The following is a 14,210-nucleotide window of genomic DNA, read 5'->3' on the forward strand; positions in this document are numbered from 1 at the left end:
CTAAGATATAGTAGTAACGACTACTTCGACGTTCTCGATTACGTTCTATTAGCCTAAATACTACGAATAACGATATCGTTAAGAGACTCGACGTATTAATAGAGAAAGAAATATTACTACTAGAACGAACTCTTTATTAGAACTTCGTTTAAACTATACTAGTAGAAACTAGATAGTTATCTAGATCTATCTAGATCTACTCGTATTATTATAGACGATAGAAAATAATAGATTAATTAAAGAAAGGCGTATAGTAAGGTCTCTCGAGAGATAGAGTACTATTTAGCTAGAGATAGTCTCGAATATCGAGAGCTAATTATAAAGCGCTCTCGCTAAATAAGGTAGAAGCTTCTATAAAGAATATATTCTTCTCGAGATTACTTATCTTTCTTCTATCGTATATTATCTTCCGCTCGTTTCTTACTCGTATTTTATAAACTACGCCTAGAAGCTCTTTTATACTAAATATCGTATAAATATTCTCTTAACTCTAGTAATAGTAGTATTAGAGATTAATATCTCTATAGAAGAAGCTAATTTATAGAGAATATATAGACTTCTAGAAGAGAATCGCTTTAGAAATCTAGAAAGAACTATAGCGGCTCTTACCGATTATCTACGATACTATAGAACTCTCGAAATCTTCGCTTTAATATCTACGAACGGTCTATCGAGAATTACCCTCTTATCTATAAATTAGACGAACGTATCTAGACTTTTATTTAGATAGTAGTATTTATCGTTAGATCTATTCTAAGATATTAGCGGAATAGAGCTCGAAAAGCCTTTAAAATATAAGAGTTATCGAAATAATAACGCGATACGAGTCTAGCTAATCTATATTAAAAGGTAGTTAGACGTAAAGAAAGTCGTTAATAAATATTCTCTAACGAGCCGCGAACGTATCGCTTTAATAACTTTTTATCTTAAAGATAATATCTTAATATAATAGAATCTTATATACTAAAATATAAAATATAGTCTCGGAATCGATCTACTTCTAATTAACTAGAAGATATAGAAGAAAGTATTCTAGATAGCGTTCGGCGACGTTAGGACGTAGAAGTAATATCGAGACGAGTTCGACTCTCTTAAGTAAATAGAAATAGTATAAAAGTTTCGATAAGAGATCGAAACTCTTCGGCTATATCTCGATCCTCGCTCTAGCGACGCCGAATATCTACTCGTTTTTAAACGAGAACTTAGAACGACTATTCGAAATTAAATAAAACTTCTTCTAGATACTATACTTCTCTAAAATTATAGAGATTACGTTCTTTTTATAAATAAAAGCGAAAGAGAGATATAAACTAACGTATATAGAATAGCCCCTCTTTAAGGTCGCTTAAGAAGATTTTTCTCGAGAAAATCTTCTTAATCTTCTCGAATTATCTAACTAGATCGTAAGAACGCTAATAGTAATATTAAGATAGCCCTTAACGGCCTTCGACTAGAATTCTTCTTATCTACTAAGACTAAAATCTCGCGTAGTCGTAGAAACGGACGTAGATCTTTAAATAGCTTTCGTTAAAAGTATTAAGATAATAGTCTCTACTTTAATTATAGAGAAGCTAACTATTAAAAGAAAGATTATCCTAATCCGAAGAAGCCTATAAGATAAGACTATTAAGGAAAAGAGAAGAGTCGCTAGATAGTAGAGTATCTAGCGACGATAAAGAAGTTATAGACTCTTCGAAGATTATCGATACGAGTCTATTAAATCCTAATCTCTCTTTCGATAATCTAATAGATATCGCTATTAATATAACTAAAGTCTTCGATTATAACTTAGACCGTATCTAGGGATATAATATCGCTAGTAGATCGCTAGAATAGTATAGTAACTCTTACTCTATTACGGTTCTTCTTAATACGAGCTCCGATATCTTTTACGTCTTAAGAAGAGTCGCTAAGCGACTAGATAAGGACTATAAAATTATCTAAGAGTTATCTCTTTAAGTACGTCTTACTAATAGTAAGACGACTCTCTCTAATTAAACTATTATAACGAGTTTAACCGTCGATAACTTTCGAGCTCGAACGATATTCCGTATCTTAGATTAGAATACGTATAATATTATTCTTAGACTTAACTAGCTAAAGAAGTATAGCGCTTTCTAGGATTTTAATTACTTACGTATAACGGTACGTAATAGGACTAGGAAATTAACTTCGATACCTCTTCGACCCTTTCGAACTATTAACTATAAAGATATCGAAGAGGCCGGATTAAATCTACTTAGCTTTCGAAAGACTTAGAAGACGATTTCTAAACTATCTATATTCGACTAGACTTCTATCTTATATCTTATACGAGAATAAAGTCCTAGCGATAAAGTAACTTCTTTAATATCTAGAACTAAGAATAGGCGTTTTAGGCGTATTCTCGAAAGATTTAAAATAGTATTTCGAGAAGAACTATCTATTAAGTTTCTAACGAAGCGGAACGTTAAGTATAAAATCGATATAAGCGATACTAAGTCTATTAATTTACTCTACTACTCTTTATCGAAAGAATATTAAGATAAATAAGATAGATAAATTCGTATCTTACTAGAATAAAATCTAATTCGGCTCTTAGAAAGTCTATAGAGCTTCTCTATACTCTTTATACCTAAATCTAGAGATAAATAGCGTATATATATCGACTATCGTCTTCTTAATAATACTACCGTTAAGGATATCTATCTCTTATCTCGAATCTAGAACTATCTTAATACTATCGAAGCCGCTTAATAGCTCTCGAAGACCAATCTTATCTAAGAATACTACTAGATCTAGATAAGAAAAATATTTATCGAAAAGACCGCCTTTAATACGCGATCCGATAAGTATAAGTTCTTAGCTATACTATTTAGACTTACTAACGTCTCTTCGACGTTCTAGAGAATTATAAATAACGCTCTACGAGAATTTATTAGTAAGTTCGTAATCGTCTACTTAGACGATATCGTTATCTACTCGTAGACTAAAGAAGATTACGAACGCTATCTTAAACTAGTATTTCGAGTATTATACGACTATAAACTATACGTAAAGTCGTCGAAGTATATTATCGGCGTCTAATAGCTTAAATTCTACGAGTATATAGTAGATAATAGAGAGTATCGACCTACGTCTATAAAGATATAAGCTATTCTCGAATAGCCTTAGCCTCGAAACGTATATAAAGTATATTAATTTCTAGATTTAGCTTTCTACTATCGAAGATTTATTAAAGACTTTATAAAGATTACTATATTTCTATTCGATTTATTAATCGAGATAGATATCGAGCTTTAAAAAAAGAAGTTCCGATCTATTCGATAGAATATAAGATACGAATACGCCTTCTAAATACTTAAGAAGACTCTCGCTACTAAACTAGTTTTATAATAAGTCGATAAATCGAAGCCTTTTCGCGTAGAAATAGACTACTTCGAGTAGACTTTAGGTTATATTCTTCTATAAGAAGAATCTAATAGAAAGTAGTATCTAATCGCCTACGATAGGCGGAAACTTAATAAGGCCGAGCTAAACTATTCTATATATAAAAAGAAGCTTCTCGCTATTAAGTACGCTCTTCGAACCTAGATTATATATCTCTAGAATAGCTATAAGACGGTCGTCGTAACCGATTATAAAAGCCTAAAATATCTAAATACTACTCGGACGCCTTCGAAGCGCCTTACGCGATAAATCGATAAGTTTTCTAAGTTTAACTTAAATATCTAATATCGTAAAGGCTCCGAAGCTATTATCTCTAATACTATTTCTAGACGACTCGATTTTCTAGAAAAGAGCTCTACTAATAAAGTATAGATCTCTAGCGACGTAGAAGTATCTCTAAATATCTAATAAATAGTATATTCGAACGATAATATAGAATAAGAAGATACTATTATAGCTCGATTAATAATAAAGAATAAATTCGACTTAAGCTCGGCCTAGAAAGAGTAGCTAGCGCGTATTAAGAATCTAGATTAATACTTCGTAGAAGAAGGCCGCCTATTCCGAAAGATTAGTAATTACTTCGTCTTCTTTATTTCTATATTATTTTGTCGAGACTTTATCGAGTACTATTATAAGTACTACGAACACTATAGCGCGGCTACTATAAAAAGTATCGTTAAAGTACGCGAATAGTAGCTATCTATAATAAAGAATATTCTTATATACGCTCGAACTTATAATTAATACTAGTTAGTCTAGAGATAGAAGAAGAACTAGAAAGAACTATATTCGTAGGTTAGACGGATCTCCCGACTCTTCGAAAAGTAGATAATCGACTTTATTAGCCCTCTATTAACTACGCCCTACGAAAATCGTTAGATTCTAACGGCTATTAATTTCTCTATAGGCTAGCTAATAGTAAAGGCTATAAAGGACGCTACGAACGAAGTAATCGTCGACTTTTTATTCGAAATCTACTACTAGTATAGAGTATTTTAAGAATTATTATTAAATAATAGCGCTAATTTAATCTCGAAGATCGTCGAGTATTATCTCGATTACGTTAAGATAAAGTATTATATTATAATATCTTACTATCTCTAGATTAATAGAAAGATAGAAAGATTTAATAAAATACTAGGCGAAATTCTTACGAAGTAACTTATTAGGTAATAAATCCTCTTATAGAACGAATATCTTCTATCGATATTATTTATAATCTATATTAGATCTTATATAGTAATTAGAATAAGTCTATATAAGCTCGTCTACGGTCTCGAACCTCGATTAATAGGCGATTAACGAGAATTCGATCTATTAAATCTTAATATCGACTTTATCTCGAGACTAGAATAGTTATATACTATACGTTATAAAGTAAATAAATTACTTATAGAGAGAGAACTATACTCTCGAAAACTATAATCTACGCGTTTAGAAACGCTATATCTTTTACTTAAAGAAGGAGATTTTATTCTTCTAAATAATATCTCGAAGTAGAAATTCGAATCTAACTACTTCGAACTCTTTCGGATTCTAAAGAAGTTATAGTTTAGTACTTATATACTAGAAATAATAGACTAGAAGATCTTACGTCTACTTATCTATAGAAGCCGTCTAATACGGTACTACTCGGTAGATTTAGACGAATAGATAATCTAATCGTTTACTAGAGTATAATAAATATAACTCTAAATAGTTAGAGATAGTATAACGAAGCCTTCGAATAAAATACTTTAGATACTTAGTAACGAGTCTAATCTCTTAATATACTACGAGCTATCGATAATATCGAAGTAGTAATAAATATTATAAGAATAACTAGAAGATAGTTTAAGTAAGATAGAGAAGAGCTATAAAGCTAAAGTAACGCTAATAAATAAACGTCGGCGAAATAAAGAATAGAAGCTAATATTCTATAGCGCGACGTCGATAGAGAAGACTACGACGGCTTACGAGAAATAAATTATAATCGGAGTAGTTCTCGCTTCTAATTCTCTAGAGTAGATTACTCCGCCTTTAGATAGATAATATCTTATCGCTAGAAAGAGTAATAAAGATATTAATACTTTAAGAATATCGAATAAAATAGTTAAGATAGAGTTTATCTCTCTATACGCCTAGAATAGATAGAAATAGAAGAATAGTAATAGACTATTATTATCTAACCCTCTCGATATACGAAGAATAGAGAACGAAGGGACTTTTAACCCTCTCGAAACTTCTCCGATACTCTAGAAAAGAATAGAAAATTATATTTAGGATAAATAAGAAATCTTAAGGAATAAGGGTAATTCTATCGGACCGTACTAAGATACCGTTATATAAGATACCTCTATTCTATCTTATATCGAGCTACTCGAATCTATATCGATAGATATCGAAATCTATCCTACCGATATCGTAGAGTATATAGATAATATAGTAGGCTTATTCTATATAAATTATATAGAGAATAGCTATAATAAGTTAGCTAAAGCTATCTCGAATAAGAAGGAATTATACTCCGTTAATAGACTAAATTAATCTAAAGATATAAGGCTATAGAACCTTATAGACTAGGATATATCTACTTTATCCTTCTCGATACTCGCCGATACTATAGAAAGTATATCTACGATATCTTCTAGTTCTACTAGAATAACTCTTCCGGTACTTAAGGGGAATCTTATCTCTTAAGAGTACTCGAGACCCCGTAAGAAACGAAGACGAGATAATTTATTATCTTCGTTAGTAGTCTAAAATACTAACTATAATATAGCCGAGCCTTTAGTTTTCCGTCGACGATACGTCGAAGGACGCTTACTAAGACCTAATTCTAGACTAAAGATAGTACGAGACTAAATAATCTAATAATAATAGTATTCTCTATAGATAACCTATAGAAACTAGAGCGTAGACTAGATCTCGACCCTTAGCTATACGTTATCGGGACGTCCTACGAAGCGCTCTAGGTATATTAAAAACCTAAAAAAATAACTAATAAATTATAGTAAATCGCCTTATATAGTAGGCGTAGAAGAACCTCGCTCGCGCTCCTCTACTCGTTATATCGTACTAGAAGACTTATTTATAAAATAGACTATTCGTAGAGTATCGTCTACTATCGTAGTAGTATAAGAAAATAGTAATACTTCGCGATCTCCTTACTATAATACTATCGGAGCCGGTCCTAATAGTAGTACCTCTATCGATACCGTCGTTTTATAGTAAGAATACCCTAAAAGGCCTAAACTAGAAGTAGGGTCTAGTTACTATATATAGATAGATAGCGGATAAATATTATATATAGAATAAGTAGAAATAGTAGACTATCCGTATACTAGATAATAAAAAGACGGACGTTCTAGAGCCGGGTAAATCGATATATAGCCTTATATAGACTATATCGATAAATCTATAGAAGACGAGACTAGTACGAATTATTACTATATTATAACCTAACCACGCTTAGAGTTATATACTAGCTCGGAAGACGTAGATATATATTATATAGCCTCTTTAGTATAACGACGTATTTCCGATATACGCCTAGGCGAACTTCGTATCTATAATAATAGCTTAAGAGAAGAATCGATAGTATACTAACGATACCTTAGTAGTAGCTTATTAGCTATATAGCCGTATTCTTCCGACTCCGAACTAGTCTTAACGACTTCTATCCTTACTAAAGATATAAATATTATAGAACGATAACTTTATTAAGTCGGCGTTAGTAAAGAATATTACTCTATACGTATATCGGATTTACTAATCCTACGAATAACTTTAATAGTTTTCGATATATAGTATAGATCTAAAGCCTACTACGTTACCTTCTAGATAGCGATTAATATCTTTTAACGTCGATCTTCTATATCCGTTTATAGCGATAATACGAAGTCGAATCTATTCTCTAGACCTTCGATCTCGATAGCTATATAATCTCCTATCTCTTTAGCCTCGTCGGCTATATATAGATTACTTATTCTCTCGCTAAAACGTACCTCTCTTATACCTTCTACTAGATCTTCTTTCTATATTTTAGAGGATCGAGTACGACGTTTCTTAATACTACGCGTTTAAATAGACGTTAATACCGATATAGTAGGCTAACGACGACTAGAAGCTTCGCTACTTATACCTCTATTACTAGATAAGGAATAATTAACTTCGCGAATAGCGTAAGTTATATATTTTTCGCTAAAAAGATATATCGTATTAGTAGAAGTAGGCGAATTCGAGATAGATATCGAAACGTACTCTAGGAATACTAGCTCTCGATAAGAATCTAGTTTAACTATATAAAGATATATTTCGTAACGTAGATTATTTACGATATCTACTATATACTCTATAAGAGTATTCCTAATATATATATTAGTAATATCTCTTTAACCGTAAAATTCGATAGATCTCCGAGGAATACGGCTATATAGCTAAACCGATAAGCTATTATCGAGAGAAAAGAACTACTTCTAGTACTATTTCGCCTAGATAATAAGATTAACTACTATATCGCTAGGCTTAACGCTATAAATATTATTATCGATCTAGAAACGAATTAGTAACTATATCTTTCGATATAGTACGATATACTTACGAAAGAAGCTATCTTTACCGTCTTAGTTACTAGTAGGTCTTTAATTATCTTCTTAACTTATCGATAGTATAGAGTATTTAGAACTTATAGTCTAGTCGGCGTTCTAACTTATCTAGATAGTATAATAACTATAATAGTAGTTATAGAATATTTAGCTTTAATCGATAAAAGACTTAGGACTTAGAAGTATAAACGACTAGAAAGAGGTATAAAAGAAAGTAAGAAGAAAAGAAGTAAGAGACGTCTACTTATACTTCTTAAAATCTCGCCGGATTAATCCCGAGTTAGCTTCGAAGAGTAACGACGAGTACTATTACGCGTATAGGCTCTCTTTACTTACTATCTTAACGACCTTAATTTACTCTCGATTTATTTAGCTTTACTATTTCGGGCGTATATACTACTTCTATAGTTAAAGATAAGAGATATATACTTACTTTATATACCTCGATCGGTACCGAAGATATAGATACTATAGATACTTATTCTAACGATAGAACTACTTAGGAAACGAAGTATTCGAGATATAGAAATACTATTTTATTCTCTACTATAAGGCTAATAAAGGTACTCGACGTTCTTCGACGACGAATAAGGCTATTCGACGGTCTAGATAGAGGAGGATATAATAAAATAGGCACTCTACGTATTAAGTATTATAAAGACGTCGGGACCCGTCTTTCGGTCTCGGCTAGCGTCGTACGCTATCGTATAACCTCTAGAAAGTATATAGTCTAACGAGGCCCCAGGCCCCGTTGAAATAGGACAAGTCCTCCGTGGAATCACACCCCTGATCCGCCCAGCCTTGTGACATGACAGCCCGAAGCCTCGATCCTTACCTAATAATCATCCCCGTCAGGAGTAGCACGTGACTTTCAAAGTGCGAGCAGTAAGTCTTCCTGCAGATAAGTATCGTAGCAAGTATTCATGTGACAATCAAGACGGAAAGACAAAGAGGAAAAGGAACCTCAATGTGAAGTTGACTGTCACTGCAATCCGAACCTGTCATACAAAGCCGAGTATTGGGGTATCCGCTGATTCCTATCGCTATCACAATCACTGCTGCTATCGCTATCGCTCAACGCTTCTCGAATGTGGAAAGTACTGGTACTGGTATCGCCGCATTCGCACTTGGGCTGGAAAAAGAAAGAAACTCTCATCGGTGCATTCGATGTACACACTTTATGATCACCCTGCCGGCATCGGCATGGACTGAGGTCGCCATAAGCAGGTGATGCCAGTCCATGTCAGTGTGCAAGGTCGCACAAACAGCTAGGTAGGCAGCTACCTTTACCAAGCCAAGCCCCACGCTTACACGCTCGCACGCTCACACACGCCCCTAAACCTAAAGACTCAAGATTATATGCAGACAGGCAGACAGACAGAGAGACACAAAAGCAGTTCAGTTCGCATATGTCACGCCTTCCACCCACCCCATTGTGGTATTGTGGTGATGCGGTGTCAAAACTCTAGCGAACGACCTTTGCCTCGATCTTCTCGCCCATCATACCTTCAGGACCGACAAAGGCGCTGGCGGGGACGACATCAACCAGAGTCTCGTCGCTGAACTTCAAGTCTTCGTCGATATCAGTAGTATCTTTGACCTTGAGCCAAATGACCGGAGCGGCGACGACCAGGGAACCCGCCAGCATACCCCAGTTGATGGCAAACTGGGTCATGTAGGCCACCTTGTGCGAGTCGAGAACAGGAGAGATGGCGCCACCGGCGGATTGGATGCCCTTGTAGAAGCCGGTGAAGTTGGCGAGTTTCCGGCCGTTGTTTGTCAACGAGCCCATAAGCCTGGAAGGAAATAGATTAGTCGTGAAAACGGAAAGGTCCACAACAAACTTACCAGTAAGCAGTGGTTTGCCACACCGAATCGTAGAAACCATAAAACATGTACAGGAACATGGGACCCACATAGCCCGAAGAGGTCCAATCGAGCTTGACATAGTCATCGGCAGAGACTTCCTCACGAGTATATTGCTTCTGGAAGTCATAGCCGCCGCCCCAGATGACAAAGGTGAGCACGAACAGCGCCACCACTGCGAGCTTGGCACGCGTGCTGCGTCGCAAGTACGTCGTATCCAGAGCGAACCCGAAAACCCAGGCTCCGACAATCTGGGCCAAGTAGTACAAGACACTGTTGAGTGCTCGTGTTCGAATGGTGAACCTGGCCAGGTTGACGTCCTGAAAGTGGTAGGTGTAGAACCAATTGCTGGCAAAGAACATGGGGAACAGGAACAAAAGATACCAGTCCGAGGTGAGTGTCTCGACCAGACCGAGCAGTTCCGACTTCCAGGTTGGGTGCTTCATCAGGATGACCCGAGAGCCGTCGGATCGCTCGACGAGGAGAGGGTTGCACAGGAAACCTGCCAGGATCAGGCCAACTGCCATCAAAACAATGAAAGCAATGTAGGTTCCGTCGTTGACCGAATTGGCTTTGGAATGGATGTTCTGGGCCAGGGGGATCAAGCCGCCAATAACGGCGCCCAAGTTGAAGATCATCCAGAAGACGGCAATATAACGACCCTTTGATCGTTCCGGAGGGTATGCCATCATGATGGCACCCTGCGCGCACCAGAGCATGCCGGCACAGAGACCCAACAGGGCCCCGGCAAAGATCAGGAAGCCCGCATTTTGGTTGTGGTTGTATGTCAAAATCGAGGCAATGTAGATACAATATCCGACGCCTCCCAGGGCCAGCGTCAGTCGGAGCCCCAGCCTGTTGGCGATGCTGCCTGCAAAGAAACCGACACCGGCAAACATGGAGTAAAGTGCGGTATTGGCATTGTTGATATCGTGGGCGCTGACCTGCCCAGCGGCACCGAGGCCATTGACTGCGTTGAACATGCCGGGGCACAGGAAGCAAACCAGCGCAACGAAGACGATCTGGAATTGAGGACTGGCATAGGCGGGAATGGTAATGGGCCCAAGTTTCAACCTCTTGTACATCCAGGGTTTACCCCTAGGCTTGACATCTTCTCCGACCACAGCCTCTGGCGGCGGAGTATCAGTCCCAGCGGATCCGGCAGACGTTGTGGCCATCTTTTCATTATTGATGCCCTCAGACATCTTAGAGAGTTGAGGAAAGGGAAAGGAGGAAGGAGGACACGTGCGCGAGGACGAGTTGACGAGACCTGCGCCGGATGAGGGATTGGAAGAGCAGTGAGGCTCGAGGATTATATGCTAAGGGTCGTGTGAAGTGGAGAGTGGTGCAGGCCGGGGTATGTCTCGGGGCAAGATCCTAGTGGAGTCTGGTGCGGCCGTTGGTCGCGGAGCCTTGAGTGTCGCGTGCACTCTGGAGGAGTTCGTGGTCAAGGACCGGGGACGAAGGGTGTTAAAGTAGTCGATGTTCATGAGCAACCGACGATCAGATTCGAACAACAATTACACTAGTCAAAGGTTACCATGAGTATCAGCAGACAACGAGAGGCAGAGATAGAGCAGTCACATCGTAACATACCGACGGACGGCGCGACAGCAGCATTGGATTGATGAGAGGGGTTGATAGCGGCAATGCATTCGACAGCCACCAGTTACAACGGCTCTGATTTGGTCGCGCGACTGATACTACAGACTCTTCAGAGCTGGAGTAGCACTTTGTCCAGCGGAGAGAGGAGGGAGACGAGGGGACCCGAGATTGATTGGAACCGGGGTGGGAGTGAGGTGAGATACGCCGCGGCCTATGGGCGTGTCAGGGATCCGGATAGGATCTTGCTGTTTGTTTGGCCATGGTATTTGGAGAGGAAACAGGCGACGGCAGGCCTAAGGGTTCGGTAGTGGCAGTAGTGTGGAGGAGAGGCTGGTTGCAAACCTGGAAGGGCATGGTATACGGAGTATGGGATTGCAGTGTTTAGTCGTACGGGGAAGGCTTCGGTTCGCACAGGTATCGCGGAGGAAGCGCAGGCAAGGAGGCACGTGACCCGATAAGAGAGTAGCACTCGCATTTCCTGGTCGTGGCAGGGTTACATGCGCTTCTCAATCCTCCGGCCTCTGCAGTAGAGGGTACATCTTCGACTCCCTGCCACTGCTACCCTCCAACTCAGACCTTACATCCATCAACCTCACTCGCACCGTCTAACATCCTGCAGCCTAGCACTGTACGACACTGGCAATGCCTTACCTTGCATCTAGACCCTGCCTCAATTCTCCCCGCCACAGCGTTTCATCCCATCTCGTACCAGGCCAGTCGAGGTAGTTTTGCTAGTTCTGCCACCCTCCAGTCCTCGCTGTCTGTTCTGCAATCGTTGCATCCAAATCATCGCTCGCCATCCTACTACCGTTGCGGAGGCTCGAGTGACTCGACAGCTCCAGCTCACGTGGACGACTCAGTGTTCTTAGAGGTCAAGGTTGAGGCCTGTCAAGAAGATCATGAGTAATAGCTCTCATCGTGTAGTGAGGAGGATCCAAGATGCCACCATGGTTTGTTGCCGTCCAAGTCAAACTTGCTGCCGCGGTGCAACCTGAACAGGTCATTGCCTTCGAATTCAGACTCGGGTATCTTTCAACGGTGCCAACACGTCTCGGCCAAACTCGATCGTCTCTCGCCCTGATCTTGCGGGCCACAATGTCCCAGGTTGCCTCTCGGTGCCATTGCAAATGACGTGCCTAATGCCTTGTCCATGGCATTTCCCTACCATATCTTCCATCGCCTCTCCTTTCCTTGGTATTTTTCCTCTATTCTTGTAGGGCAATCCTACAGGCAATCGTCCTTTCCTTTATTTCCTTTACATTCGGTTCTGATCCACATCAATAGATAAACGTTGCATCAAGATGCCTGCATCCACACCGCGGGTAATCAAGTTCACCAATGGCTATCTGTTAGAAGATGGACGGCTTGTGCCCGGAGACCTCTGGATATCATCCGAAACGGGAAGAATCATCAGTCCTCAAGCGGCCTTCTACTCCGCCCATTTGACGCCAGACAGAGTCGTTGACCTGGATGGAAGGATACTTTCTCCGGGATTCATTGATGTCCAAATCAATGGCTGCTACAATTTCGACTTTTCGACGCCTGACCCAGAATATTCATCCAAACTGGCACATACGCACCGTCAAATGATAAAGTCCGGTCTCACGTCCTATGTCCCCACGGTCATTAGTACAACTCCAGAGGCTTATCATTCTGTGCTGCCGCATCTCGGTCCATCCGGAAAGGAGCGTGATGCCAGCAAAGGCTGCGAGAGCTTGGGCGCCCACATTGAAGGCCCCTTTCTGTCTCCAATCCGCAATGGGATCCATAACCCGGAAGTCTTACGCGAGGCTCATTCGTGGACAGATATTGAGGCTTGTTACGGCCGGGACAATCTGCGGCATGTTCGGTACATTACAGCTGCTCCGGAAAGAGGCAATATGATTTCATTTATCCCCGAGTTTGTGGCCAGAGGAATTGTGTTTGCCATAGGACATTCGGACGCCACCTTTGAGCAGGCGCAAGCTGCCATTGCTGCTGGAGCATCCATGGTCACACACCTGTTCAACGCCATGCGTCCGTTTGCACATCGTGAACCTGGCATTTTCGGACTTCTGGGTCAATCTGCCCCTTCCACGCCGCTTGCAACGCCCAAGCATAGTCGTCCAGCAAGTGCAACAACTTCGCCTCGGGGATCTCCAAACTCTTCAAGACGGACCACTCCGCGTTCCAGTCTCAGCATCAGCACATCTGCCTCAGATCTAGAAGAAGAGGCGCGATACGTGCAGCCTTTCTTCGGCCTCATCGCCGACGGTATACATCTGTCGGCCCAGGCATTGAAAATTGCCTACTCGGCTCACCCAGAAGGCGCGATTTTAGTTACTGATGCACAAAAGCTTGCTGGATGTCCCGATGGGAAGTATGACTGGCGAGGGGAGGACCATTTGGTCAAAGAGGGCAAGGTTCTCAAGCTGGGAAGCAATGGACGCATTGCCGGAAGTGTTGCGGATCTGGTCGACTGTGTCAACAATTTTAACCGATTTACGGGTTGTGGCTTGGCCAAAGCACTACAGTGCGTAACGAGCACGCCTGCCAAGATGTTGGGCAAGGACGTCGAGCAGAGCAAAGGTAAGCTTGAGGTTGGCATGGATGCAGACCTCGTTGTCCTTGAAGAAGGACCGACAGGGGACGTGACTGTACAACAAGTGTGGAAGTTCGGAGTTCAGGTCGCTTGAGACCATGGAAAAGATATCCCGGACAAGTCGACATCTCCACGGCTTT

At 40.0% G+C, this 14,210-nt stretch overlaps 2 protein-coding genes across 2 annotated transcripts; one reads left to right on the plus strand and one right to left on the minus strand.

Moving 5' to 3' along the window:
• Nucleotides 1-8,887: 8,887 nt before the first annotated feature.
• HMPREF1120_07215 (uncharacterized protein) lies at nucleotides 8,888-11,867 on the minus strand. Its single transcript, XM_009161433.1, has 3 exons — nucleotides 11,481-11,867; nucleotides 9,867-11,409; nucleotides 8,888-9,814 (listed from the first exon to the last, which is right to left on the minus strand). The coding sequence occupies exons 2-3, from the start codon at nucleotides 11,087-11,089 to the stop codon at nucleotides 9,484-9,486; spliced, it is 1,554 nt and encodes a 517-aa protein (XP_009159681.1). The 5' UTR covers nucleotides 11,090-11,409; nucleotides 11,481-11,867; the 3' UTR covers nucleotides 8,888-9,483.
• Nucleotides 11,868-12,790: 923 nt separating this feature from the next.
• On the plus strand, nucleotides 12,791-14,164 carry HMPREF1120_07216 (N-acetylglucosamine-6-phosphate deacetylase; the record flags this gene model as incomplete). The annotated part of the gene is made up of 1 exon (XM_009161434.1): nucleotides 12,791-14,164. The coding sequence occupies one exon, from the start codon at nucleotides 12,791-12,793 to the stop codon at nucleotides 14,162-14,164; it is 1,374 nt and encodes a 457-aa protein (XP_009159682.1).
• Between the last annotated feature and the right edge of the window lie 46 nt (nucleotides 14,165-14,210).

This window comes from Exophiala dermatitidis (genome assembly GCF_000230625.1).
Source record: "Exophiala dermatitidis NIH/UT8656 unplaced genomic scaffold supercont1.6, whole genome shotgun sequence".
In the NCBI taxonomy this organism is placed as follows: domain Eukaryota; kingdom Fungi; phylum Ascomycota; class Eurotiomycetes; order Chaetothyriales; family Herpotrichiellaceae; genus Exophiala; species Exophiala dermatitidis.